The sequence below is a fragment of the Mustela nivalis genome, assembly GCF_964662115.1.
Source record: "Mustela nivalis genome assembly, chromosome: 11".
Taxonomy (NCBI): Eukaryota; Metazoa; Chordata; class Mammalia; order Carnivora; family Mustelidae; genus Mustela; species Mustela nivalis.
The window spans coordinates 17,761,749-17,787,089 of record NC_139030.1 but is presented as its reverse complement, the minus strand read 5'-3'; the positions used below and the strand labels follow the sequence as shown (position 1 = coordinate 17,787,089).

Sequence of the window (25,341 nt, the reverse complement as noted above, 5' to 3'; positions counted from 1 at the left end):
GAGGTGAGCTCAGGATCCTCCTCCTGTGCCATCTTCTCTCTCTGCCCTGTGGCTTTTTGATGGGCTTTACATATACAGAACATTCCACCTCAAGTTCAATGTTACCGAAGGTGTAGGTTTCCTTGTTGATTTTCTGTCTGGATGGTCTGTTAACATAAATGGGGTATTAAGGTTCCCCAGGTATTGCATTTCTATTTCTCCCTTAGGTCTATTAATATTTGTTTTATAGATTTAGGTGCTTCTATGTTGGTGCATAAATATTTACAAATGTTCTATCTTGCTGGATTGACCCCTTTGTGTAATGCCCTACTTTGTCTCTTATTACAGTCCTTTAGAGCCGGTTTTGTTCAAGTGAGCTCTCCCAGCTTTCTTTTGGTTTCCATTTGCATGCAGTATCTGCAGTTAGTTTGTAGGCACTGTAGAGATGGGTCTTGTTTTGATGGTGGTGGTGGTGTTTAGTCCAGCCACTCTACATCTTTTTTTTTTTAAGATTTTATTTATTTATTTGATAGAGATCACAAGTAGGCAGAGAGGCAGGCAGGGCTGGGGGGTGGGGGGGAAGCAGGCTCCCTGCCAAGCAGAGAGCCTGATTCGGGGCTTGATCCCAGAGCTCTGGGATCATGACCTGAGCCGAAGGCAGAAGCTTTAACCCACTGAGCCACCCAGGTGCCCCTGTGGTATTTCTAGGGGGGATCTTTACCTTAGCTCATTGTTTTTTGGTTTTTTACAGTGAAAAATATATTAAGTATTCTTAATTTTTAAAGTTCACTTCAAGAAAGTTTATTGACATTGAACTAGCAAATGACAGCAGAAGCTCCTAAAATGACAATGGATAGAAAAATGTAGGGACTCTGAGAATAAAATGGGCAATGCCCAGCAGCAGGTTTCCTGCAAATCAAACAGTGCCTCTCACACACCACACACACATCCTGTCCGAGATATCTTACCTGATAAATCTTACCAGAGCAGCTACAGTCTATTGTGTTTTAAAGTATTTCTTTACCTCCCACTTGGAAGTTTTAGGTTGCTCAATTCTTTACTATTTCTCCATAACCCCAAAACCACGATTCAGAAGGGGGAGGAAGGTGCAAACAGAAGCACTGCCTGCAAACACCCATCTCCACAGGGAGTCCGAAGGTGAGGTGGGTTGGAGCCCTCAGCTCTGCAGGGAAGCACACAAGCCAAAGCCACTCATGTCCAGGTCCAGCTTCAGTAGGAGATATTGTTGTCCTCTAACCACCCACCCCCCGAAAAAAAATATTTTTGTGGTTTACTGGCTGGCAGCTTTGGTGTATATACTAGTCAGGATGTGACAGAATGGAGCCAGAATTTAGGTTCAATCCCAGCTCCTCTATTTCCCAGGAGTGTGACCTTGGGTAAGTTCCTAAGTTTCTCTTGCTCTTCATGTTCCCCATCTGTGAAATGGGGATCTCTTTGTAGGGTTGAACCAGTACACAGTAGTCCACTGTAAACTGCATGGCCTACAGGTAAGCACGCAAATGAAGTTAGCTATTATTTGACTTGAATGAGGATCTATTCAAGATAATCTCCTCTGAAGACTGTGCTGTCAGTTGGACAGGTTTTAAGTGCTCCTTCACATAACTACATAGTATGTTACTAAAAGGAGGTGGTATGATGCTACATAGGCAGATGGCCATATATTCTGAGGGCAAAGTTGTTTCCTGGAATAAGGCTCTCCTGGGTACATTGTCAACATTGGGCCACGCCCTCTCTACAATCTAGGGAACCTTGAAACCTCAGAAAAACCAGGGCCCCTTCAGTAGAGATCTTATTCTCATGGGGGTTAGTTCTTTGGAGAATTTTGGGATTTGATTACATCCATAGGTGATACAGTATCGTTCTCCATGGCATGAGATAGCTACAGCAATTTTAAAAAAAGGTAAATAATAATTTCTGTACCATTTTTAAAAGCGAACTTTGGTTTAATAACTCTTTGTTCCAAACAGCTAGTGGAGATACCCGCAATTTGTCAAAAGTAAAGGAGCTATATGGGGAAGAAGTCCTCTTCCTTATAGGTCGTGGTGGGGGAGGGGTGGGTGCTCAAGGAAACAACCCAAACCACTTTCGTCACCCCTCCAGGTGCGTGGGCTGTGGGAGGGGGAAGGATGAGCTCCCCTTTGGGCGCCGGCATTAACCCAAGTCCTTGGGTCTGTGTTGCAGGCGTCATGTACCGGAAGTCGTGTGCGTCTTCAGCGGCCTGCCTCATCGCCTCCGCCGGGTACCAGTCCTTCTGCTCCCCTGGGAAACTGAACTCAGTGTGCATCAGCTGCTGCAACACCCCTCTTTGCAACGGGCCCCGGCCCAAGAAACGGAGCAGTTCCGCCTTGGCCCTCCGGCCCGGGCTCCCCACCACCGTCCTGCTCCTCCACTTGGCCCTCCTCTTGGCTCACTGCTGAAGCTGAAGGAGATGCTCGCCCCTCCTGCTTTGTTCTTCGCGCCCTCTGCTCCCCAAGCTTCCCCTGGGTGTCCTGTTATTCTGGGTGGGGAGGGGAGTGTGTTCTCTTTCGTTCAGTTCCTTCGTCACTGAAAGAGCGCAGTGTAAAACATTTTTTGTAAGCTCTGAATAAATTCAGTCGGAATTTTCAGTGTGTATTTAAAGAAAGGGAAGGCGTAAGCAAAAGTCTGCCCTGTCTCTCCCGAGTCAAGGTTCAGCTGGCAGAACCCGCCCTTAGAAGGCACTTAGGTGGGCATCCATTTTCCCCCAAGGCCCCTAGCTCCCACGGCTGTCCCTCCTAAGGGCACAGTTCGTCACCGCTGGGTCAGGATAATGTTGCTTTCGTTGGGGGAGTTAGAAGGCCGGTTAGCCTTCAAGGCTTCCATACCTGACCTTCACACTTCATGCTCCTGCAAACCATTCCCCGTGGCAGGAGTGGGGGGTTTCGTTGCCGAGTTGGGCTCTAGCGACTCGAGACTCAATTGCTGGGGCTCAGACTGGGGCTTGGCCTCGCTCTGGAAAGTGCTCAAGAAAACCTTGTTGGTTCTTGCAGAGGAGTTGGACCGCGAAGCCCTGAAGATCAGGGGGCGGCGCGCCGAGCGGGTGCTGGCGGCGGTGCAGGCGCCGTGGGCGCGCAGGTGCTTGCTGTGGTTGGCGTGGGGCAGCGTCAGGTGGCAGCGCAGCACCTGGCCGAACACCCTGCGGAACTGCTGCGAGGACACGTTGTACAGGAGCGGGTTGATGATGGAGCTCAGGTAGAAGAAGGTGTCGGAGAAGGGGAGGAGGATCATGTACGCCCGGAAGTAGGTCTTGGTCCAGTCGTGCTTGGGTTTGGCCGCTGCCATAATCCTCCGCACCTGGTTAGGCATCCAGCAGACCGCCAAGGTCACGACAATCAGTCCTGAGCAGGCGAGAGGCAAGACAGCAACAGCATGAGAACAATAATGCAAGAAACAAAACAGTGAGCTCCCCAGATCTGCGCTTACATAGGTCAGGAAATGGTACCGATTTTTCAGTGCTGTGCTTGACAGCTTCTCTTGCTGCTAGCAAAAAGGAATTTCATAGTGTTTCAAGCCCGGGGGGCGTGGACTGTGTTAGACAGTTAAATGCTTTAGACAATTGTTTGTACCTGTTGACAGCTCTTAATTTAAAAAAAAAAAAAAAAGTTTTCATTGCTGGGTATCCAGAAAGCATATTATGTAGCCTAGCAATCCAGTTCTGTCTTTTTCAGGAAATAGATGTATACACTCTGCAAAATCAGGTGAAACAATATTTGTACTTTGAAGAATGTCCACATAAAGACCCAGTGATATTTTCAAGACAAATGGAAATGGTGTCCCTTGTCACAAGAAGCATGTTTAGTCACACTGATTGTGCGCATTCAATTTCAAGGGACACAAAATCGGGAAGAGCCTGTCACTGAGAATGTTTCTTGGACATGTATTTACTAGGGGTGTACACCTGTAATTCTAATTCTCGTTCCTGCAACAGTACTTCTGTTCCTTTTTAAATATATTTCGTTGTGTCATCTCTTCCATCCTCGTGGGGGAAAAAGATAATTATCCTCAAGTAATGGAAAATACAAAACATCTTTCAAGTTTAGCCAATAGCATGCTCATGGCCTTTGTGGCTCTGAGCTACATCAGCCTCCAAAAGGATCAGGCCCTCAAGGGACACTGCTCTGACCCGTAAGCAGATCACAGGATGACTGTAGGGACATATTTGCGTGCCCCTTTATTTACATCTCAACTTAACACACTCATCTCTTTTTCTATGACCTCTGACAGAGAAAAGGAGCATTTATCTACAGTGACCAAAAAAACAAAAACAACAACCAAAAAACACATCCCCAGAAAGGAAGACCAGTAATCTACAGTGCTTTTGCTCTCTTCACTCCAGAGCCCAGGCACCAGAATGTAAGTTCCTGTGTGGAGAGCTGGTATCTTAAAGCTGTGTACAGAATTTTTAGAAATGCCCCCTCCCTCTCCTAAATCTGCTTATCATAGTAAGGAAGATCCATTCACATTTTGAACCTTTGTATATTCTAGGAAACCACAGGGAAGCGATGGTTGGCAATAATCTCTGCCTGCCTCTGATCCATGGTAAACATTTTGTTCACAAATGCTCCCAGAAAACCAGCCCTGTTCATGCCTCCAGGGTTGGCCCTCTCACACGCACTCCCCTTGGCATGCCTTCCTTTCCTGGTGGCTGAGGGGCCCTGGGTATGTTCTCTACCCTGGTAATAACCCATTTCCCTCAACAAATCCTCCACAAAATCCTGTCCGCAAAAAAGGCCCAGGAAGCTCCACTCCCCCTGATTATTTCCAAGGGTTTCTCTTGTCAAACCTCAGCCCAAGGTTAAAACACAAACCAGTTTGCTTATTTCATTGAGTTTGCTTCCCTGAGAATACTCAGTGAATCAAAAAAGCCAAAAAAAAAAAAAAAAAGAAAAAAAAAAAAAAAAGAAAAATCACCTAAGGAGTATCATCTGAATCACCTAGTTAAAGCTGGTGGATGGGAAGAATCATTTCTCTGTGTTTAAACAACAACAAAAATACTTGCATAGGCAATTGGGAGCCTTTTTTCCACTGCTTCAAAAAGCATGGACATGGACACATTCTAGTCGCGTGTGCTGTTCCAAGTGGGTCCGTAAGTGATTTCTCCTTGTTTATATTGGAAGCAGTTCTGACTGAAAGGTTCATCTCATTAACTGAAAGAACTAGGAAGCTTCTCATACCTAGGGAAGCTACATGTCTTCATCGAGGCTTAAGTTCTTTTCTATTCTCTGCCACTGCAGACAAGTACAGCCAGCTTCATCTGAAGACTTAGTTCCCAGAACACGGACATCGAGCACAGGGTTCCGGATGTGTGTTCTGCTCCACTGTGGGAGGCGCCACTTCAGGCAGCAAGAATCTAGAAGGCGAAGAGAACCCACTTGTCCTTACTTGAACACAGCATGGCTTTTCAAGCCCCTCGAAGGAAAACAGAAAAAGGGCCAGGTTTGGGGACAAGTTACAAAGTTGTTCTGGCCTTGGCCTGGTTCTCCTGAGCAACTGGTTACATCAACTTTCTTGTTACCTTCACCCTCTTTGGTGGCATCAGTTGGTCTTGACTGACCTTCTCGTGAAAAGAAGCAGTGCAGTCAAAGGCAAGACCAGGTATCTTGGGGATGAGGCAAGGGACACGAGCAGTCAAAGTGCTGTGTCCTGATTGACAGTTTTAGCCAGGAGAAAATTTTTGCTCTGAAATCCAAGTGAGCTAAAGTCAGTAAGTGGGAGGTGCCTTATTCTGAACAAGTTGCCAAAAATAGGGAACCAGACCCAAGCTTCTGCAGGGATAAGGCGAAACCTTGGCTGTCTGGTATACATCAGAAGGCAGGATGGCCAAAAGGAACTTGGAGAACAAGAGAGACAAGGAGCGGAGTTAGAAAGCCACAGGGATTAAGTAAAGATGAGCCATTAGAGGGGCACCTGGGTGGCTCCTACAGCGTCTGCCTGCAGCTCAGGTCATAATGTCAGGGTCCTGGGATCGAGCCCCATATTGGGCTCCCCGTTCAGAGAGGAGTGTTCTTCTCCCTCTCCCTCTGCTCCTACCCCTGCTCATAGCACTCGCTCTCTCTGAATCTTAAACAAAAATGATAAGGCATCAGAAAAATCTTGACATATAACCAAGAATAACGAAGCATTGATTGTTCACGATGTCAGGTTCTGAGCGGAGCGCTCTGTGCTGCTTTGCTCTGCATTTGTCACTTCTGACAAAAACCTGGTGAGATCAAAGCTCTTACTATGTACATTTTATAGAAGAGGAAGTTGAGTCTCAGGTGAGTTGCCCACATCCTACAACTAGGACATGTGCTTGCCAGACTCTCAGACTCTCCCTTATACATTTTTTTTTTCTGAAAGACTCCAGATTACGATTGTTTCTCATTTTCTTCTGCTTAAAAAATACAGGAAACATGTGAACATGAGCCATAATTCCACCCTGTGAAATGGATATAAAGTAGCACTGATCACTAGAAATATAGGTGGTGGTAGGTGGCTTTAAAATTAAGATTTTGAATAGTCACATCCAAAAAGTAGAAAAAGGGGGTGTCAATTTTAACATTTCCTAACCGAATCTACGGTAAATATTATTTCACATGCAATGTCAACATGCAATCAACCTAAAATTGAGAGTTTTAACATTATTTTTTTTTTCATACTTTGAGACTCAATGTGGCTTTTGTTCTTACACTGTTCCATTGGTTACTAGCCGTACCTGGCTAGTGTCTGTGGCACAGGGTCAAGTACCCGTCCCCACAGAAGGACTCCTTAGTGTCTCCTCCCATTTTCCTACCTGCCCCTTCCCAGCCACATACCCAGGGAGTCCTGTCCAACCAAGGAATCCTAAGATTCCTAATACTCTTCCTAAGATTCGGATGTGATTATCATATGGTTTCACTCATATGTGGAATATAAGGAATAGTGCGGAAAACCACAGGGGAAGGGAGGGAAAACTGAGCAGAAAGAAATCAGAGAGGGAGACAAACCATGAGAAACTCAGGACTCCAGGAAACAAATCGAGGGTTACGGGGTGGGGGGGGGGCTGGGGTAGTTGAGTGATGGGCATTAAGGAGGGCATGTGACATGATGAGCACTGGGTGTTAGACACAACGAATGAATCGCTGAACATCAAAAACTAATGATGTACTCTATGTTGGCTAACTGAACATAATGAAAAAAAAAAAAAAAAAGATTCTGAGGCAGCTGAGTGGACCCAGATCCCATATCAGAGTATGCTTTGTCAGCCTTGGGTAGAGCAGGTCCAGCCAATCTTTACATATGAAAAGCCTTCTATAGGAGGGGACTGTCAGTTAGTGATGGCCTAAATAATTCTCAAAGCACAAAATGGTATTTTGTATTTCTCATTCTAAACCCCGCCTCAGCATTGTGGAATAGCAGATTGTGCCAGATACTTGGTTGGGCTGTTGGAATATTCTTCTCCCACTGCAAGCAGAGGTGGGCAGAAGTGGTGGTATCTTTGCTCCTATGCTTTGGAAGATAGTTTTGTTCTAGGAAAATGGAGCATTAGGCATATAAGCACTCACCATTGTCGGATCTGAAGTGTGCCTCTGTGGGCCATGGAATAGAGGTCAGCCTCTGGGGACAAGTTGGGGGGAACCAAACCAGCCCCCTTGTAAAATCTGTCATTTCACAATGACAAGTAATTGCTCACTTTTACATTTGAAAAAAGAAAAATGGTACATTATTTTAGATGGCAGTGAGAATAAATACCATGTCCAAAGGTAACTTTTTATTGGGATATTTGCAACTGGTCCAGCTCTCATCCTAGCTACTCTGAGACAAAGCTTGAAAATCTTATTCGGGCCTTAATAGAGTATATTAAAGACTTGACTAAATTTATGTTTGGCTGCCATCAGTTTGGACTCACATTTGGAAAAATCTATAATGCTTTGGTCTGTATGGTGCAATGTGTAGCCCGCAGATAAGTAACTTTACTAGGAACTTGAACGAAGATCAGTGAACTGAACCTAGTCATGTTAAGAAAGTAAACTGTTTTAACTGCATTATTGATAGATTTGTATTATATTCCAGACAGCCTTGTGCTCTGGGTTAAGAAATACCTTCATAGCTTAGCTGTTTTTCCACATAAAGTACTTCCATTTTCCCTCCCTGATCACTACAACTAAAATGACAGGCGCCATTAGACAATGACACAGATTTATTCTCAGCGGAGTAATGTTGTTTAAAAACAGAAGTAATACCGATGTCCAACAGCATCTCACACGAAAGCCTGACATTTCAACAGCGTCTGAGTCAGCCTGCCTGGTTTTATCTGTGGGAGACGTGAAACTGTGCCACCTGGGATGGGGTGACGTTCGTGCTGCTGACTCTGGGCTCTCTTTTCTCCCCTCTCGACTTTTAAGTGAAGGTAGCTCTTCATGTGCTCCCCAGAATTCATCTCAGAGTCCTCAGAGGTTAGCCAAGTGGGTCTCCCTCTAGAGACCAGGCACAGAACCCCTTTGTTTTACAAATGATGGAACTGAGGCTAAGTGATTCACTCAAGACCCCCAAGGGCCGGGTGACAGCTCTCCCTCTGCCTTGACTTACTGCTCAGAACACGGGATTGTACCTGAGATTGACAAGCGAGTCTCTCATTCTAGTTAAGTGTAGTTTCCTATGCTCCAGTTTTAGACTCAAATGCTGACCATCCACAGCCTGGAATGCCATGCAAGGTGAGGCGGATGAGTCTCAGATCTCAGTTAAAGGCCGCACATCTGTTCTGCACACTGCCTGAATTCAGTTTTAGCACCAGGCTCCTCAAGAAATAAGCACATAATAAGGCCCTCGGGCACATGCTTTCCCCACAAAGAAGGTCCAATGCAGCCACGGGGAGCTGGAGCGTGTTTGGAAAACAAGACATGAATCCAGATCCTAACCTGCTGACCCAGCTGAAAAGGGCTCCATCTATCTGTCAGGCTGCCCACTTTACATAACTACCTGCTAGAAAAGAATACTTTGTCTGTGCTAAGCCGGAAAGATCTGGAAATTCCCTCTCTCTCCAGCAAATGTAGTTTGCGGGATTTAAAGGAATCCCAAAGATTTGCTTTTCTACCTGGTGTTGGGAATCCCATTTTATGGAATTCACTGAAGCCTCAGAGTACAGGGGGATGTTGAGAATGCTTTAGGTTTTCTGCGCTTAGCATAGCTTTTCTCTCTCCTTTCTGCCCCGAGAGTCAAGTTCTCTCTAACCCAACCGCAGTGAGTAGGTGTTCGATATCTCCCCGATCACTTCCCCCAACCAATTTATGTTCTCTGGATTCTCTGCACCCATCTCCTGATTAGCTGAGGTCTATGCCAGACCCTGGCCTAGGCATTAGTGATAAAAAGCTGAGGAGGTCAAGGCAGCCACAGCCGGGTGACTGCTAACAAAGGGCCATGAGAGCCATCTGGCTACAGTTTCATGGTGGCCCAGTCTGGTTGACCCTCCCACTGGGGGTGAATGCCCAGAAAATCAAAGGAGAGCGCGGATTAGCCTGGGCAAGGGCACCCAGGCAAAGACACAGCATGAAGAGAGGTTGGGGAGTCCAATAGCAGCACATTCTGAGAGCTGCCAGCCAGGGCCAGAACCAGAACGAAGGGGTGGGTGGAGAAAGTGAGAAAGGAGGCCCATTAGAGAACACTCCATAAAGTTTTGTGGACAATAAATTAACCAGCGTAAAGTATGGTAAGGAAAGGCTGCTTGTCAAGTGACATTTAAATAGCAATTGTCAGAGGAAAGTAAGCATATGGTTAGTTGAATGAAAAGCCAGGAAAAGACAAATACATCCAACAAAAGGTTTTAGTGCTTTCCCAATTTATATCTCTGCATTTGACAGATTGCTCCTGCCAGCTAGTTGAGACCTTGATCTCGCTGACTTTGTCCTAGCCAAGGAGCCCAAACCAGCATGAACCCTGCTCTGGTCTCTAATCTCTGAGACAGTAGTTCTCTAAACAGGAACAGTGGCATCAGCCCCTCCGGGGAACATCTTAGCAATACCCATCTTCCATCCCAACCCGACCTGCTGAGTCAGAGACGCTGGAAGCAGAGCCCAGCAGTCTGGAAGCACCAAGCCCACCCGTTGGATCTGATGCTAACCCACATCTGAGAACGAGTCTAAGACAAGCACGAGCTGAGAGGAAGCCTGCCTCATCAGGCATTTGTGGCCCTGTCACGGTCACACTGGTCACATTTTGAAGTGCCATCTTCCCCGAAGGTCTGCGGACTGAGTGGACAGTAACTGAGAACCCTTCCCTCATTTCTGTGCACACCCTTGCCGGGGTCCTGTCTCCTCCCTTTCTTCTCTCTCTCTGGCCTTTCTCCTTTCTCCCCTCCGTCTCTTCCCAAGGTCACCATAGCCAGGCTGCAGCCAGCCCTTGCTTAGGCTGTCCCCCCACACACCTTTTCCCTTTGCAAGACCTTCTTGGCTGCCTTGGAGGAGGTGACTGCATCAGGAGTAGGCAAACCCCTCAGCCTAATGGGTGGCTTCCTGGAAGTGGTGCGTGGTGAGCACCCGAGGTTTGCCCAAGGAAAGCAGAAAGGCGTCGGAAGCAATGCAGATGGGATGTGAGGGACCCAGGTGTTGGCCAAGCACTGGACAACCCCACCCACGAGATCCCACTCTGCGTCCCGTGTTCTCTCACCCTGCCGGGGCACGCCTGGATTCCTTAAGGTCACTTTCCCAGGGACCTGCGGGCAGAGTGACTTCGGTATAAATCCATCTGCCTTCTTGCCCTCTTTCCTATTGAGAAATGTTGTTAAGGAGAAGACAGAAGAGCGGGGAGAATTTGTTTTCAGAGAAGGGCACAGGCCACAATTTTAAAATGATCTAAAGGCCACACATGGCCGCTTCTGTCCACAAAGACGGATGGTTTGATGTTCCCGTCTTTGCCCCACTATGTGATGGAGCCTAGGAAAGGACTCAGCCCTGCGTGTGGCTCCATCCACCAGGTTGAGGCCAGAGACCCAGATTCCAAAATGGTCTGTGATTTGCTAAGCATCACATCCATCTCCTCTGCTCTACAAGCTTCAGGATAAGACAACCAACTATAAATCGCTACAAGTGAAAATATGTATTTCTAAAACAAGCCCTCCTGTCTGGGAGCTATAGGACAGTCACGTGTGCTCAAAGCAAGCAGCATTTAGGGTCAGCGTTACGCTTTAGTGCCTCTGTTCCTTTACGAATGCTCGCTCCACGATCATCTGCAATCCACTGTATACATACTTTTCTATGTGGATCTCAACTGTATGCAGCGGTGTAGCTTTCTATGCAAAAGTCGGTCCTGAGTCTGCGGACAGTTAGGTCTGATGTGTGGTGCAGCCACAAAAGCCCGAGGCTGCTCCTCAACAAGATGTGCTTCCTTGGGGCACCTGGGTGGCTCAGTGCGTTAAAGCCTCTGCCTTCAGCTCAGCGAGGGTCATGATCTCAGGGTCCTGGGATTGAGCCCCACATCAGGCTCTCTGCTCAGCGGGGAGCCTGCTTCCCTCGCTTTCTCTGCAGGCCTCTCTGTCTACTTGTGATCTCTTTATCAAATAAAAAATTAAAAAAAAAAAAAGAAAGAAAGAAACGCTTCCTTTTTTGAAACACCCAGCACGGAGTGGGTGTTGGTAACGAGGGCCATGAATGAGGGCAGACACTGCCGACTGTGGGATGGCCAGGCCCCCCTCCAGGGGACCAACTCATCCCACCCCCCCCCCACCACGTACAAACCCTCATCAGCTTTTATGGCTGAAAGCAGTTTGAATGGAATTTAGGTACTTGCAAATGGTAGATAATCAAAGCCTCAGGACATCAGCTCTGAAAAAAACAAAACAAAACAAAAAACAGAAGAGTGGAGTCTACTGGTAAACCAGGAGAATCCTGAGGGAAGTGGGGTGAAGAGCCTAAATTCGCACAGCCCAAGAGTCCAAACACAGGGCATCAGTCTGGTGGTGTTTGTACTGGCCGTGAGCTCCCCTCGGAATCCAGGGAAACCACACAATCCTCGAGTAAAGCCACGCTCAGCCGGTGCTCAGCAGAGGCATCAGAGCATTCTGGGAACGTGGAGACAAGTGGATGTGTCTGCGGATCCCCCCCCCGCCCCCGCCTCTCTAGTTCCACGGTCCTTGATTGTGCCCCCTCTGTACAGCAAGACAGAGACCCTGAGAGAACCGAAGCTGAATGCCTATGACTGAGGCAGGCCAGGCCCAGGTGGGGTGAACACCCCTCAGTCTGTCCTCCTGAGACTCCCAAGACTCTGCACATGCCCAGACCCAGACCACATCTCTCTCCCTTCTGCTCTTCCTTCCTTTCGGTCCCTTCATCCCACCCCTCTCCTCCTGACTGTCCAGACTTTGTTCAGCTCTTATTCAATAAGTTTCTGCTGTCACTGCCTCCAGGAAGCCTTCCTGACTCCACAAGGCTGTACTTCAAGTTTCCTACTACAAGATCACTAGCACCTTTTACTCCTGTCCCTGTCATCCTAACACCACAGCATCAACCAGACCATAAACTCCATGGGAACAAGATGTCCCATATTTACTCCTGTATCTTCGGCACAGGACAGAAAACCATTATGTACTGATTGCTCTGTCAACATTTGTGGGAGGTGCGGAGGGTACTGGAGGTTCCAGGTGAGGGCTGAGCAAGAGGGCATTTAAAACTTGAATTCATCTAGGGCACCTGGGTGGCTCAGTCAGTTAAGTGTCTGCCTTCAGCCCAGGTCATGATCTCAGATCGAGCTCCACGGTGGGTTCTCTGCTTAGCAGGAAGCCTGCTTCCCCTCTCCTCTGCGGGCTGCTCCCCCTGATTGTGTGTGCTCATGCTCTCTGTCAAATAAATTTTAAAATTTTCAAACTTGAATGCATCTAATATATACAGAGTCAATCTGAAGCTAGTTTCCCATCCAGAGGGTGTCATACTAACCCTCCTGACACGGAGGCTAGCACCTGCATGACTGCCATCCCCCATCTTGAGGGGAACGGAAGGAGACAGTGGGACCTTCCAGAAAGAATTGGCCACTCATTCAAGCAAGACAAAAACCCCTGAGCCCAACAAAGAGGTCTAGACAGGGGTTGAAAGGTCTTGATTCTGTCGAGTGCCTTCGGGGGACGACAGTTCTAGCATCCACCTCACTGTGCGACTGGCCAATCCCTGGATTGTCTACACAAAAAACGTGTTTCTTATCCGGTTTCTCCGCAAGATGGCCTGATGGGTATAAGCAGCATACAGTGAGGGTCAGCAGGTAAAACAGGATATGTAAGAGCCACATTTACCAGAGAGACAAGTTGGAGGACAGTCATTTGTCTCCCAATAATGTGATAAATCATGGCCCCCGTGAAGATGCCACAATTCTTTATTAGAGAAGCTGCAGGCCAAGACTCAAAGCATAAGGGTTGAGGTCAGCAGCCGAATTGATGACTTAGAGATGAAGAGGAAACATCTAGAAGAAAATTTGGTGATGGGGGTGGTGGGGGGCGGGGAAAGACTATTTCGAGGTTATCTTACAGGTGGCCCCAGCAGAATGCAGTCCTGCAATTAGAATCCTTAGTTTCCATCGGGGCATAGCTTGGTCATAGAGGCTGAGGATGTGGTAAGAAAACATGAGGAAGGCTGGTTTACCCACCCTCCTGCTCTGTGCCTATCACAGATGTTCCAGTGGTATATTTCCTGGCCCCTCTGGCTTTGCCTCCATCTGACAACTCCACCCACCAAGGGACATTCAGCTTTACTCATCCAAGCTTATCTATAAAACGGACCAAACAAGAGCTGCTGGGAAGATGAAACGTGGTAATAAAATGCTCAATAGCGTGCCTGCTGCCAGCCAAGGGCCCTTCGTAGGGATGACCATTAGTACCTTCATCATCACCTCTACCCCACCCCCTCTTTGCTGCTACATCTCCATCAACTCTTCTACCGTCATCACCATCACCCATACCCCATCACCCTCTCTGTCACCAGTTCCACCATCACACCGTCTCCATCACCTCCTCTACCACCTCCTCCTCCATCATGATATTATCATTCCCAACATCAGCCTCTCCATCACCTCCTCTACCGTCATCACCATCACCCCCACCCCATCACCCTCTCTGTCACCACTTCCACCACCATCATCATCGTCCATCACCTCCTCTATCACCACACATTCTCACTGCCACCAACAAGCTTCCAGAGGTCAGAGATCCAGGGGAAGGCTGACTAGAACCACCAGGTATCAGACACTTCTACTCCTCACCTCACGAACAAAGCCCAGAACAATTCCATGACTTTAGCAGGGTTATCCTGCTCACAATTAGCAGAGAAATGACCAGGACTTTGGTCCCCTCATTTCCAGGTCAGAGTTCTTTCACTGCCCAGGTTTAGAACTTCTGCCACTCCGCTCGAAGGCTCTAAACTCTTTATCCCTCCCCCAATACATGCATACAGGTACTTGGGGTTTCCGGAAGAGAGGCAAGGAGGAGAGCCTGTAATAAAATAAACAACTGATGGAAGGCAAGATGGCAAGAAGAAAGACAAATTCCGAATCCCAGGAAGACAGGAGCCCTGAGCCCCTCCCCAGCTCACCGCCCCCATACGATTCCTCTCCAGGAAGAATGACAAGGGGCAAGGAGTCTCCATGACTGTCTGATCACCTGGTCACAGGCTAGGAATCTTCACTTCCTTCCGCCATCCCCTACTCCACTCTCCAGCACACATTCCCCCCCACACCCAATGCCCCATGGCCACGTGACAGGCTGCGCTCCAGTACAGCGGAGTCTGAACACCTAGACTTGCTTATTTACACCTTACAATAAGCACCACAAGACGGCCATGACTTGACTTTGCAGCTATTATACAGATAAGCAAGCTGAGGTATGGACAGGTTAGATTTCAGACTCACACAGCTGGCCAAGACAGGCCAGAAGTTAGACCCAGGCATCCTGGTCCAGGGCTGGTGCTCTGGACCACATGGCCCCTGCTGGCTACCCTCAGCTTCGAAGCCCCTGGAGTGGGGCGTGGGGGGAATCAAAGATCAAATGCTTTCCAAGTCTCAGACTCAAATGAAGCTCTTCCAATTCAAATGGCCGCAAGTTCAGAAATAGATTTGTTTCTATAGGTGTCTCAGAAAAGTAAACACCTCCCCCAGCCCATCTCCCTGGTAAGGCAGAGTATCATCTTTAAAGGGCCTTTTTACCTTTAAGGTGAGCACAATAAAGTTTCCTGTTATGAAGAGAAAAGCTGGGTGGAATTCAAAGAAACCAACTAGCTTTGAATAGGAGTCTGGCAGGCTAGACTAGGGAAGGTCAGCTTTTGATTGCATTTATGTTTTGGAAACCAAGCACTTCTACCACACCCCCACTCCTATCCACACTGAGAGTTCTTGAGAAAGATGCTTTCCTATAAAAATTCATGTATATTCAGAGTTAAAGACTATTCTCACCCATCATAGCCTGGCTCTTCCCCTCCTCATACATGTAATCTAAAATTTGGTTTCAAAGTAAATTAGAAAATAAGTTCAGCTCTCCATTATCTGCTCTTATCGTGTAAGGTAGCAATGAAATTCTGGTAACAATCTACAGCAAAATGCCAGGACAGGAGGCAAAAAAAAAAAAAAAAAAAAAAAGGAATCAGCTGATAGAGAGATACCAAAAGAGGTTCAGGAAGGAGCCAGGTTCATACCGTGTTTTATTTAGAGCTAAGAGTTCTCAACTGAAATCAGTAAAGCTCTTGGGGAGTTGAGGAGATGGTATCAGGCCTTTAAGATAGGGTTTTGTATCAAGAATGATCAGATAAGGATGCCTTCCTGTTAATGATTTGAAAATGAAATTACTGTTGCATGACAGGATAAGAACAAATCCCCTCTGGTAGATTTTTTTGTTTCTTTTCATAGGGCCAGAAAAACTTCGAGGAAATAGCCTTGCAGATTTGCAAGCATGAAGCGTGAGCTCTCTCATACGATGTAGCAGTATCTGCCAAAGATGCACATTATTATACACCCTAAGTTCACAGCAGCCCAACAATAACAACATCCTGCTTTCATGTTTAAAGCTAGTCCTTATCTGTTATCTCACTTGTCTCCTCCCCCTGACCACCAAATGGCAGAGCACCACCAGGCCCTGTCCCCAGCTCTCTTCTACCTTTCTAGCCTCTTACTCCCTCTCCTTGGGCATCTCCTCCGCGCCTCTGCTCTGAAATGCCATCTCTAGGGATATGCAATCACAAGCAAATGTTGTCAGCATTGGGAGACATCCTTAGCCAGATCCCTGCAGCCAAATGCCTACTCAACACCATGGCTTGGAGAGCTCACCTACACCTATAATGGGACACGTCCAGACTGACTTACGGCCGGCCATCCATCCATCCAAACCTGCCCTCCCTCCACTGCTCCCAGCCTCAATCAACTCTAGTACCACTCACCGAGTTTGTCCAGCTGGAAGCATGCAAGTCACCCTGTTCCACTTCCTCCTCCTCATTCCCATACTCAATAAATTCCTAAGTCTGTCAGTTATAACTCCAAAATCTGTCCCCTTCTCCCCATTCCACTGTAAGACCCTGAACAGGGGCTGCCATTTTCTCACGCCTGGACTAGCTCCCCAATGGGTCTCATTCAAAATAACTCCTGCCCAAAATACTCTCCACACAAGCCACTCTTGCCACTCAGACTGTGATCCTCTGGCCTGCCCTGAAGGCTTATTAAAAAGCTAGAAATTGGGGCACCTGGGTGGTTCAGTGGGCTAAAGCCTCTGCCTTCTGCTCGGGTCCTGATCCCGGGGTCCTGGGATGGAGCCCCACATCGGGCTCTCTGCTCAGCAGGGAGCCTGCTTCCCCTTCTCTTTCTCTGCCTGCCTCTGCCTACTTCTGATCTCTGTCAAATAAATAAATAAAATCTTTTTTTTTTAACAGTTTTATTTTTTAAGATTTTATTTATATATTTGAGAGAGAGACAGGGAGAGAGAGCATGAGTGAGGAGAAGGTCAGAGGGAGAAGCAGACTCCCCATGGAGCTGGGAGCCCGATGCGGGACTCGATCCCGGGACTCCAGGATCATGACCTGAGCTGAAGGCAATCGTCCAACCAACTGAGCCACCCAGGCACCCTAATAAATAAAATCTTAAAAAAAAAAAAGCCAGAAATTTGGGCCCCAGCACACACCTGCTGATCAGAATCTGCATCCTAATGAAACACCAAGGTGACATGTGGCCTGTGCTCTAGGGTGCAAGCTTCCTAGCATCACTTAACATCCCAGTCTCTCCCCCACTTTCCAAATGCTGCCTGACCTCTGAGCCTTTTTACCACTCCCCTGCTGAGCCCCAGACCCTTCCAAATTTCCAAGACATATCAGGTCTTTGCTTAAGATGGACTGCAGAAAACTCCCACCTGCCCAAGTAATCCTTCCTCCGGGAAGGGCTCCCTGTTCATTCAAAGAAAAGGAATCACTACCAACCTTGACCCTGCTTCCTTGGCAGTGTGGCCACACTATTTTAATGATAAAATTCCATGTCTGGCCTACTGTGATCGCCTGGAGAGCAAAGGCCACACACATCCCCACTATCGACTCGTGCCTAACATAGCACAGTAAGCCCTTAATCCATGTTTATTGAAAGTAGGGAAGAATTTAATACCATTAAAATAGGTGCCAAGGTCCTATCCTGAATTTCTGACTAAACTGGGACCCTACTGCACTGATTTTACACACACACTTTATTGCTTAGGGTAATAGTACTTAGAAAAATTATTCTGGAGTTACATGAGAAAAATCAGATGTCATTTTTCCCAACCCCACAAGACTTACTTAGAATAGACTGGGTTCAGTTTGCTTTAGAGCCTGGAGAGACCAGGTAGAAAGGCAGTGAGACAGCCCCATTCTTCCCCAGAAAGACCAGCTCCTGGTGCTGGGTGGGTGCGGAACAAGATTCATTCCTTTCTCTTGCCAGTACCCTGCTCAGGGCCATGTTAGATTGTGGGGGTCTCTCAGGCTTTAAGGGGCAATGGGTCTCTGGGCATTCTGAGCTGAGTCTGGGAGAGGAGGAAGAAAGATGCAGGAGAGCACACCCAGACCCTCAAGCCCACCAGCTCAGCCCGGAAAGGCAGGCTGGAATGCAGGAGGTCCCCGAGGCTCTGGGTGTCGGCTCTGGAACTCCTCTAAGAACAAATAAGTGCTTCCCAGGGCAAATGCCCTACTTGAGAGTGTCCACTGGCAGGAGCAAAGTCCAGATGTGTGTGGCAGGGAGAGCACATGCCACGAGATACACCTGAGGTGGGGAAAAAGGCACCAGGGGATGACTGGTGAGTGTGGGACACCGGCATAGCCTGGTGCATGCTGGGACTGAGCATGGTCATAAGCCCAAAGTGTAACTCCAAAGCCTCCTGAGGATGTGTCTGCCTAGGCCAGAACCAGCACAGCCAGGCCTTCCTCTTCAACCTCATCACAGACCGGTAAACACTGGGCTTTGGAGCACCTTACAGATTTGTCCGACCCCACCCAACTAAAGATGAGGACAGGGAGGTCCAGAGCAACAACAGACTCAGCCCGGGTCACTGGGCTGGCCAGCTGTTGGGAAAGGAACGGGCCCTAAGCCAGACCCCTGCTCCTTTCTCACAGCTGGGAACTGATATTTAGGACCTCTGCATCTCTAGGCACTAGAGCCCCCATCACCTGGGCTTCTGACCAACGGGCTATAGATCTGAGATTCCAATGATCCCCACTTTGGGTTTAATTAATTTGTGAGGGCAGCTCACCAAAATCAGAGAAACATCTCACTTACTGATTTACCAGCTGTCTATAAAGAGATGTAGCTCCGGAATGGCCAAATGGAAGAGATGCAGAGGGCAAGGTGTGGGAAAAGGACATGGAGCCTCCATGCTTTCTCTGGGGCACCGCTCTCCCTGCATTTCCACATGCTCACCAGCCAGGAGGTCCCCTGAACCCCACCCAGTTGGGGTTTTATGCAGGCTTCATTACATAGGCATGAATGATGAAATTCTTGACCACTGGTGATTGATTCAATCTGAAGAACCCCTTCCCCCTTCCCAGGAGTGACGGTGGGACTGCAAGTTCCAACCCTCTAATCACAAAGTTGGTTCTGCTGGCAGCCAGCCCTCATCCAGAAGAGGCCCCCAAAGTCACCGCATAAACAGGACACAAGATACCTCGATTGCTCTCCTCTCTTGATAAATTCCAAAGGCCACCTATATTTCTTGCAAATCATAGTATCACAGATGGTAAAGTAGATATTAGTTTTTGTGTCTGCTTAGAATTAGTCTTCCCTCCTTCCAGTAAGAGAACCCTGATAGTCCTTTGGGAGAACAACCATCCCTGACTCCATCCCTGAAGTTCAGGTCGGGAGCAGACTCTACTCTTCATCTCCAAAGGTAGAAAGATAAGGAAGGAGTGGACAATCAGCATTACAGTAGCTGGTTCAATGATGAGCTGGGGACCCAGATCAGACCCTCCAGAGACTGCCTTAGGACATCTGCTGGAACCACTAGGAAAGAAATACTCTGCCAGAGTTGCTAAGCCTGGAACACTGCAAGCCTGGAAGCATGTGCCATGGCTGCCCTAACATGGGAGAGTCTTACCAGAAATGGATGTCAATGCAAAGCAAAGTAAAGATACAGCAAGAGAGAGAGAGAGGCATTGGTTTCTGACATTATGAGAGCCTGGATTCTGCCAGGCCTGAAGTAAGAATCTACCCATGGACTTTGCAGTTACATAAGTTAATCAAAATTTTATATACACACTTTTTGCTTAAGCCACTTTAAATATGGTTATCTCTTATTTCCAACCATAGCAATCCCAATTACATGAATGCCTCTAATTTAGTGAACTATGGAGGGATTCTTCAGCCTCCTGAGGAAACATCACTCAGTGTCTCAGGTAATAACCAAAGCCCTCCCCTCCTATAAACAAACATTTTCTTTTGCCCATTTGAAGGAAAAGGGGAAGTAAAAGACAGCTCTGGCTGCTCTCCACCACTCATACCACTGGGACTTTATCTACTTGCAGCTTGATTTCTCTCTTTTCTCTTTATTGACTAAAGCAACCTAATCCTTTCCTTTCAAAGGTAATCTATACTTATTTACTTGCTTCCTGTTGTAAAAACTTTGTGTTGAATATCGCTTTTTCTTCCCTCATGCAATGTATTTGCGGATACAGACTTGGGAGTTGCAAGTTTTCTCATAGCTCATTCCAGTACAGCTGTATTTGGTCCCCAAGAAAAGAGAGGGTGAATGGTAAACCTGACAAAGGCTGAGTCTCTGACTTCTGGGTCTGTGCCCTCCCTTCACCCCTTAATATTTCAACAGATGTCAACTCCTTGCAATGACCTTGCACAAAAAGGTATTTATGGGCTGATTTAAATATCGAGACTTAATCAAAATGCCCTTGAAGAAAGAGCACTGCAACCTTGTGTTCTAGTCTCAGCGCTGTAACTAACCAGCCATATGACCTTGGGAATGTCATTTAATCACTCAAGATTTGTTTCTTCATTAATAAAATCAGAGGCTGGACTAAAAGGATCATAAAATGTCACAAGTTTAATGACCCTAAAGCAGACTGTGGAGAGAGAGAAAGCTGAGTGCTGAATCAGCATCACATAGGAATAAAAACTCATTCCAATACTGGATTCTGAAGGCAAGCACCTTCAGGAAGATGCAGAAGAGAGAATCGAGAGCCCTGAACAACCATGTATTACAAACATGACTTTTTTTTTTTTTCTTATGTGAAGCCTTGGTGCCTTTCTATATGCCTTTTAAAATCTTTCTAAAACTCAAACACATTGGGATGATCATTGGAGTCTGCTCAATTTGTCTAGCATGATCCTGACTTAAAATACTTGTTGTATCTAGTTATCATTAGCTCCCTGCTTTAACTCTCACAATTGTCCCCAGATCAGTAGGGGACACAGAAAGAATGTATAAAGCATTCCTATAAAATAAGAAAAAAGCAGATCCGGTAGGATAAGAAAAAGGGCAAAAGACTTGTATAGGCACTTCACCAACAGAAGCATCCAAATGGCCAATAAAGAAATGCAAAGGGATTCCACATTATGAATCATCAGAGAAATGCCAATTAAATTGACAGTGTGATATTACCACACAGTCAACAGAATGGCTAAATTGAAACAACACAGAATTAAAAAAAAAAAAAAACACGTATAGGCAAGGCTATGGAGCAACTGTAATACTCCTACACAGCTGGTAGGACTAGAACTTGAAACGACCATGGAAAGCTACTTCACAGTGTCTCCTAAGGTTGCATGTATGCATTCCCTCTGACCTAGGGACTCCACCCGTAGATATACAGCAAGAGAAATGCATGATATACCAACACCTGAGGACATATACAAGAATGTTCACAGCGATTTGTCCATGATGGCCCCCAACTGGAAACCACACAACAGACAGCATTGAGGAGCAGCAGAACACAAACACCCCCTATGATATGGATGACTCTAACAATTCTGAGTGAAGAAGACAGACACAAAAGATTACATAATATAGGATTTTGTATAAGTACAAAGTACAAAAATGGGAAAAGCTAATCTATGGTATTAGAAGTCAGGATAATGGTTACCCATGAAGGAATAAGGCAAGGGGACAAGGGGAGGTTTAGGGTATTGGTTATGCTTTATTTCTAAATCTAGTTATGTCAATATGTTTAAGCTTATAATATGTTAATATAATATATAGTAATATATTATTATATTAATTATATTGTAGTATATATTCTATTTATATATAAAATATATTTAGATTATAACCATAATATATTAATATTATATAAATTATATATTATAATTATAGTGATTAATATAGCACTATATTAAACTTATAATATATGTACCTTTTGGTACACATGTTATACTTTGATGGAAAACTCAAAACTTTTTTTTAAGTACATCAGAATGAGCAATAAATGTCACAGATACTGTTATAGGCTGAACTGTGTCCCCCTCACAAATTCCCATATTGAAGTCCTACCCGCACCACCACCACCCCCACCCCCGGTACCTCAGAATAGGACTGCATTTGGAGACAGAATCTTTAAAGAAGTAATTAAGTTAAAATGGAGCCATCACAGTGGGCCCTCATCCCCTATGACCAGGTATCCTCATAGGACACAGACAACACAGAGGGACAACCATGTGAGGACACAGTGAGATGGTGGCTGTCTGCAAGCCAAGGAGAGAGGCTTCTGGAGAAACCAACCCTGGTGACCTCTAGCCATGATCCTGGACTTCTAACCTCTAGTAATAAGGAAAATAAATTTCTATTGTTTAAGCCACCCTAGGCTGTGGTAGTTTGTTACGGACACCAGAGCTAACTGGGACAGTCACCCTGGTTATTTGTGGCCTTCTCTTATACACAGGATACTGAGATACAAGCACTTCAGCAGGAGATAAGAAAGCCCACTTCCATGGGCTCCACAGGTGGAAGGGAAGTGCTAGATAATGCTAGATCCAGGGCTAACTCTGCTTCCCCCACTCTGATGTCCAGGCCAGCGTTTATGCACTAAATCATTTTGCCTTCCTGTCTTTGGAGGAGAGGTTGGTCAGGAGGTAGGGAAGGAAGGGCTTAGTGTCTTTCCTATGCTTTAACTTCGTCCTTGCCTTCTAAAGCTGCACCTACATAAGCTTTTGATCCTCATGCCCCACCCTGCTGTCCCTTCTCCCACGATCCCCTCTTCACTCTTCCCTCAGCCCCCTTCGTGATTTCCTGGAACGTCTGAAATCTAGAGTCCAGGGTTCTGGGCTCTTCAGGCACGTCACTGAAACTCTGAAATTCTTCATCTGACCAAAGGGCACCTACTGTCCTCTGAGTGGCTGGGCCAATGTCTCCAAAAACTCTTCCCAACCAGGAGCACCCCCCTTTCCCCACGAAGGACAAGGGGGTCAATGAGCACGAACAGAAGTGGGTAGAGTGGCCCTTCGGATATAAATCCCTTTCACCTCCAGCCTGAGCTCTGTGATGGTGCTTCTCCAACATTGGCACCACCGAAGGGGCTGGAAACAGACAAGCAGTTTAGGATGAGTGACCTAGAAGGCCAGGATGGATGGATTTGTCCAAGACCCAGCTCAGGGGCTTTATAAGCTCAATCATCACAATAACCTTGGAAACTGGACATCATTCAACCCACTTGATAGACAACATCGACTTGTCCAAAAACACCAGCTAGAGAGGCTGGGACCAGCCTCCACCATACTCACCCAATCTCCTGCACCCCAACTACCCTGATCCCTGATTGGCAACTTGGCAAGGATTAGTATAGATGAGCCATGTGCCTAGGACTACAGGTGGTAAAAGATCTCACAAGCACTGCTTGTCCCCAAAGATCTGGCAGCGGGGATGACAAAACAGCTCCTTTAGATGTATCAATTGGAAAACAAAGCAGTACTTATCACAGATCAGGACATGGTGCTCACCAGCTCCCCCATCCTGCTCAGACCTTGGGCCCTGGCAGCTCTGGATACTGGCACAGGGAGCTGTAAGCTCTAAGTCACGGACATCTGCGGCAAGCCAATGACACTCTTCTCTCCCTGTTAATGGGCTCTTTGAGAGACACTTCGGTAATGAGCTAAGGGAATTCACCTGAGCTCAGGGACTAGCTTTCAGCTGGCCAGCTCTGGACATGAAGCAGGAACTTGGAAATCTTCCAGTGACAGCTCGGAGAGGGGCTCTCAGGGCTGGAGCTGAGGCCAGGTAACAGCTATGGCCAAAGGAAAACCACTGAAGCAGAAGAGATGCATAGTAGGCTTTTCCAGATTTCTCGGGAGAGTGGACATGTCAAAAATGAGAAGGCTGTGGTTTGATGGGTTAAATAGGGCCCACTGGTGAGAGAGAAAGAGGCCACAATGGGAAGATGACAAGTGTCTTGACACAAGCCAAGAATGCAAAATTGTCTCCAAGAGACCCTGGAGGGTGGACGGGGGAGGCTTGCTACAGAAGCAGGGGTCCCCCTTCTAGATCTTTTATTTCTGATGTAGAGTAACTGATCCTGTCCTGGGGGAAGAGGAGGGGGAAATGTGGTGAGGCTCGGTGCTATGGGGCGTTGTTTGCAGTGAGCCTGGGGACAGCAGCATGGTCTCTAAGCTCCCTGGTCCCAGGAAACTCATGCAGAAAGAGGTATGGGGACAGAGGGAGGAGATGTTTGAGTGGGCTGTTGGGGGCCCTCCCCCCATTCCCCCCTGCCCAGGGTGTCCCCTGAATGACTGTGTCAGAGGCTAAATGGTGTTGAGAATCCCCAGCACAGGGCATCCTGGGAAAACCACCCCGGCAAACAGCTCACTCATCTGAGACCCCAGGCTGGCATCTTGGGACCAAGTGTATGGGGAGCAGGGGGACTCCCATGTCGGGTGGACCTGTGTTGGGAGGGGCTGGGTACAGCATGGGGCTTATGCCCTGCATCTTGAGCAATGTTCAGCTTAGCTGGACAGCTGGCTCCCTGGGCACCAAGTGCCCAAGCATTTCGAAGGACCCAGAACAAAGTTGTGGCTGACTCAGGAGAGTAGGCCCCCAGACTCTGATATCCTCTCCAAGCTAACAGCTGTACTTAAATGGCAGACTCTGGGATGAGCAGAGTATGTCCCTGCCCTCAAAGGATGTGTGAACTCAAGCAGACAGAAGGACACAGTCAGCAGTTGAAAGGGCAAAGCTCCATCAAACCTGAACAAAGGCTGAGATGACCGGGTGTGTTCCCATCATGCATCTATCCAAGACACATCAGTGCCAGGCGCTGCTCTCCCTGCCCCTGCCCCTGCCCCGCCCCACCCAAGGCCTGAGACTGAACCTATGTAGAGGTCAGGGAGGGAAAAAGGCATGGTGTGATGACAAGGAAGTCCTAGTGGGGAGAGGGGTTTGCCCCTTCCCTCCCCGACCACGAGGAAAAACATAGGATGCATGGGGGTTTCTCAGGAGCTCCTCGTCTCACATGGGCAAGGGATGGAGACTGAAGGCTGCTGGGGTCTGCAGCAAGACAGGCTCAGCACAGAGGTCGTGGAGTACCCAGGACTCCTAAAGCAATGGATGTCTGGGGCCTACAATGAGCTCTTCTCCCTCTGGCCTGCTTCCTTGTCCTCTTTGTACCTCAGCTGTAAAACAGGGCTACTCTTGTTTCCCATAAGGGTTGGATTCTTTGAGGCTGAGGGCAAGGAAGTTAGTTCCCCTTCCTGCTGGACCTGTGTCATTGCCATGGCCTGGAGACCTGTTCTACCTCACTCCAGTCGAGAGCATAAGAAGTGACAGGGACATTACTCACACCTGTCAGAACTTCCCCTGACTTCCCTGGTCATCCTGCCCTGGGCCCAAGTTGCTGCCCACACTGTTGGCTGGCCGAGGACACAGGTGTCCCAATGCCACTATAAAGGAGACCTGGGAGCCCTACACAC

At 47.4% G+C, this 25,341-nt stretch overlaps 2 protein-coding genes across 2 annotated transcripts in view; one reads left to right on the top strand and one right to left on the bottom strand.

Moving 5' to 3' along the window:
* Positions 1 to 2,606, top strand: part of LYPD1 (LY6/PLAUR domain containing 1) — a 42,560-nt gene extending 39,954 nt beyond the window's left edge. The window contains exon 3 of the mRNA XM_082689338.1: positions 2,182 to 2,606. Within this exon, the coding sequence (XP_082545464.1) occupies positions 2,182 to 2,417 (236 nt within the window). The 3' untranslated portion in view covers positions 2,418 to 2,606. The remainder of the gene's footprint in view (positions 1 to 2,181) is intronic.
* The window catches only part of GPR39 (G protein-coupled receptor 39), a 205,275-nt gene continuing 180,913 nt past the window's right edge, over positions 980 to 25,341 (bottom strand). The window contains exon 2 of the mRNA XM_082689334.1: positions 980 to 3,356. Within this exon, the coding sequence (XP_082545460.1) occupies positions 2,851 to 3,356 (506 nt within the window). The 3' untranslated portion in view covers positions 980 to 2,850. The remainder of the gene's footprint in view (positions 3,357 to 25,341) is intronic.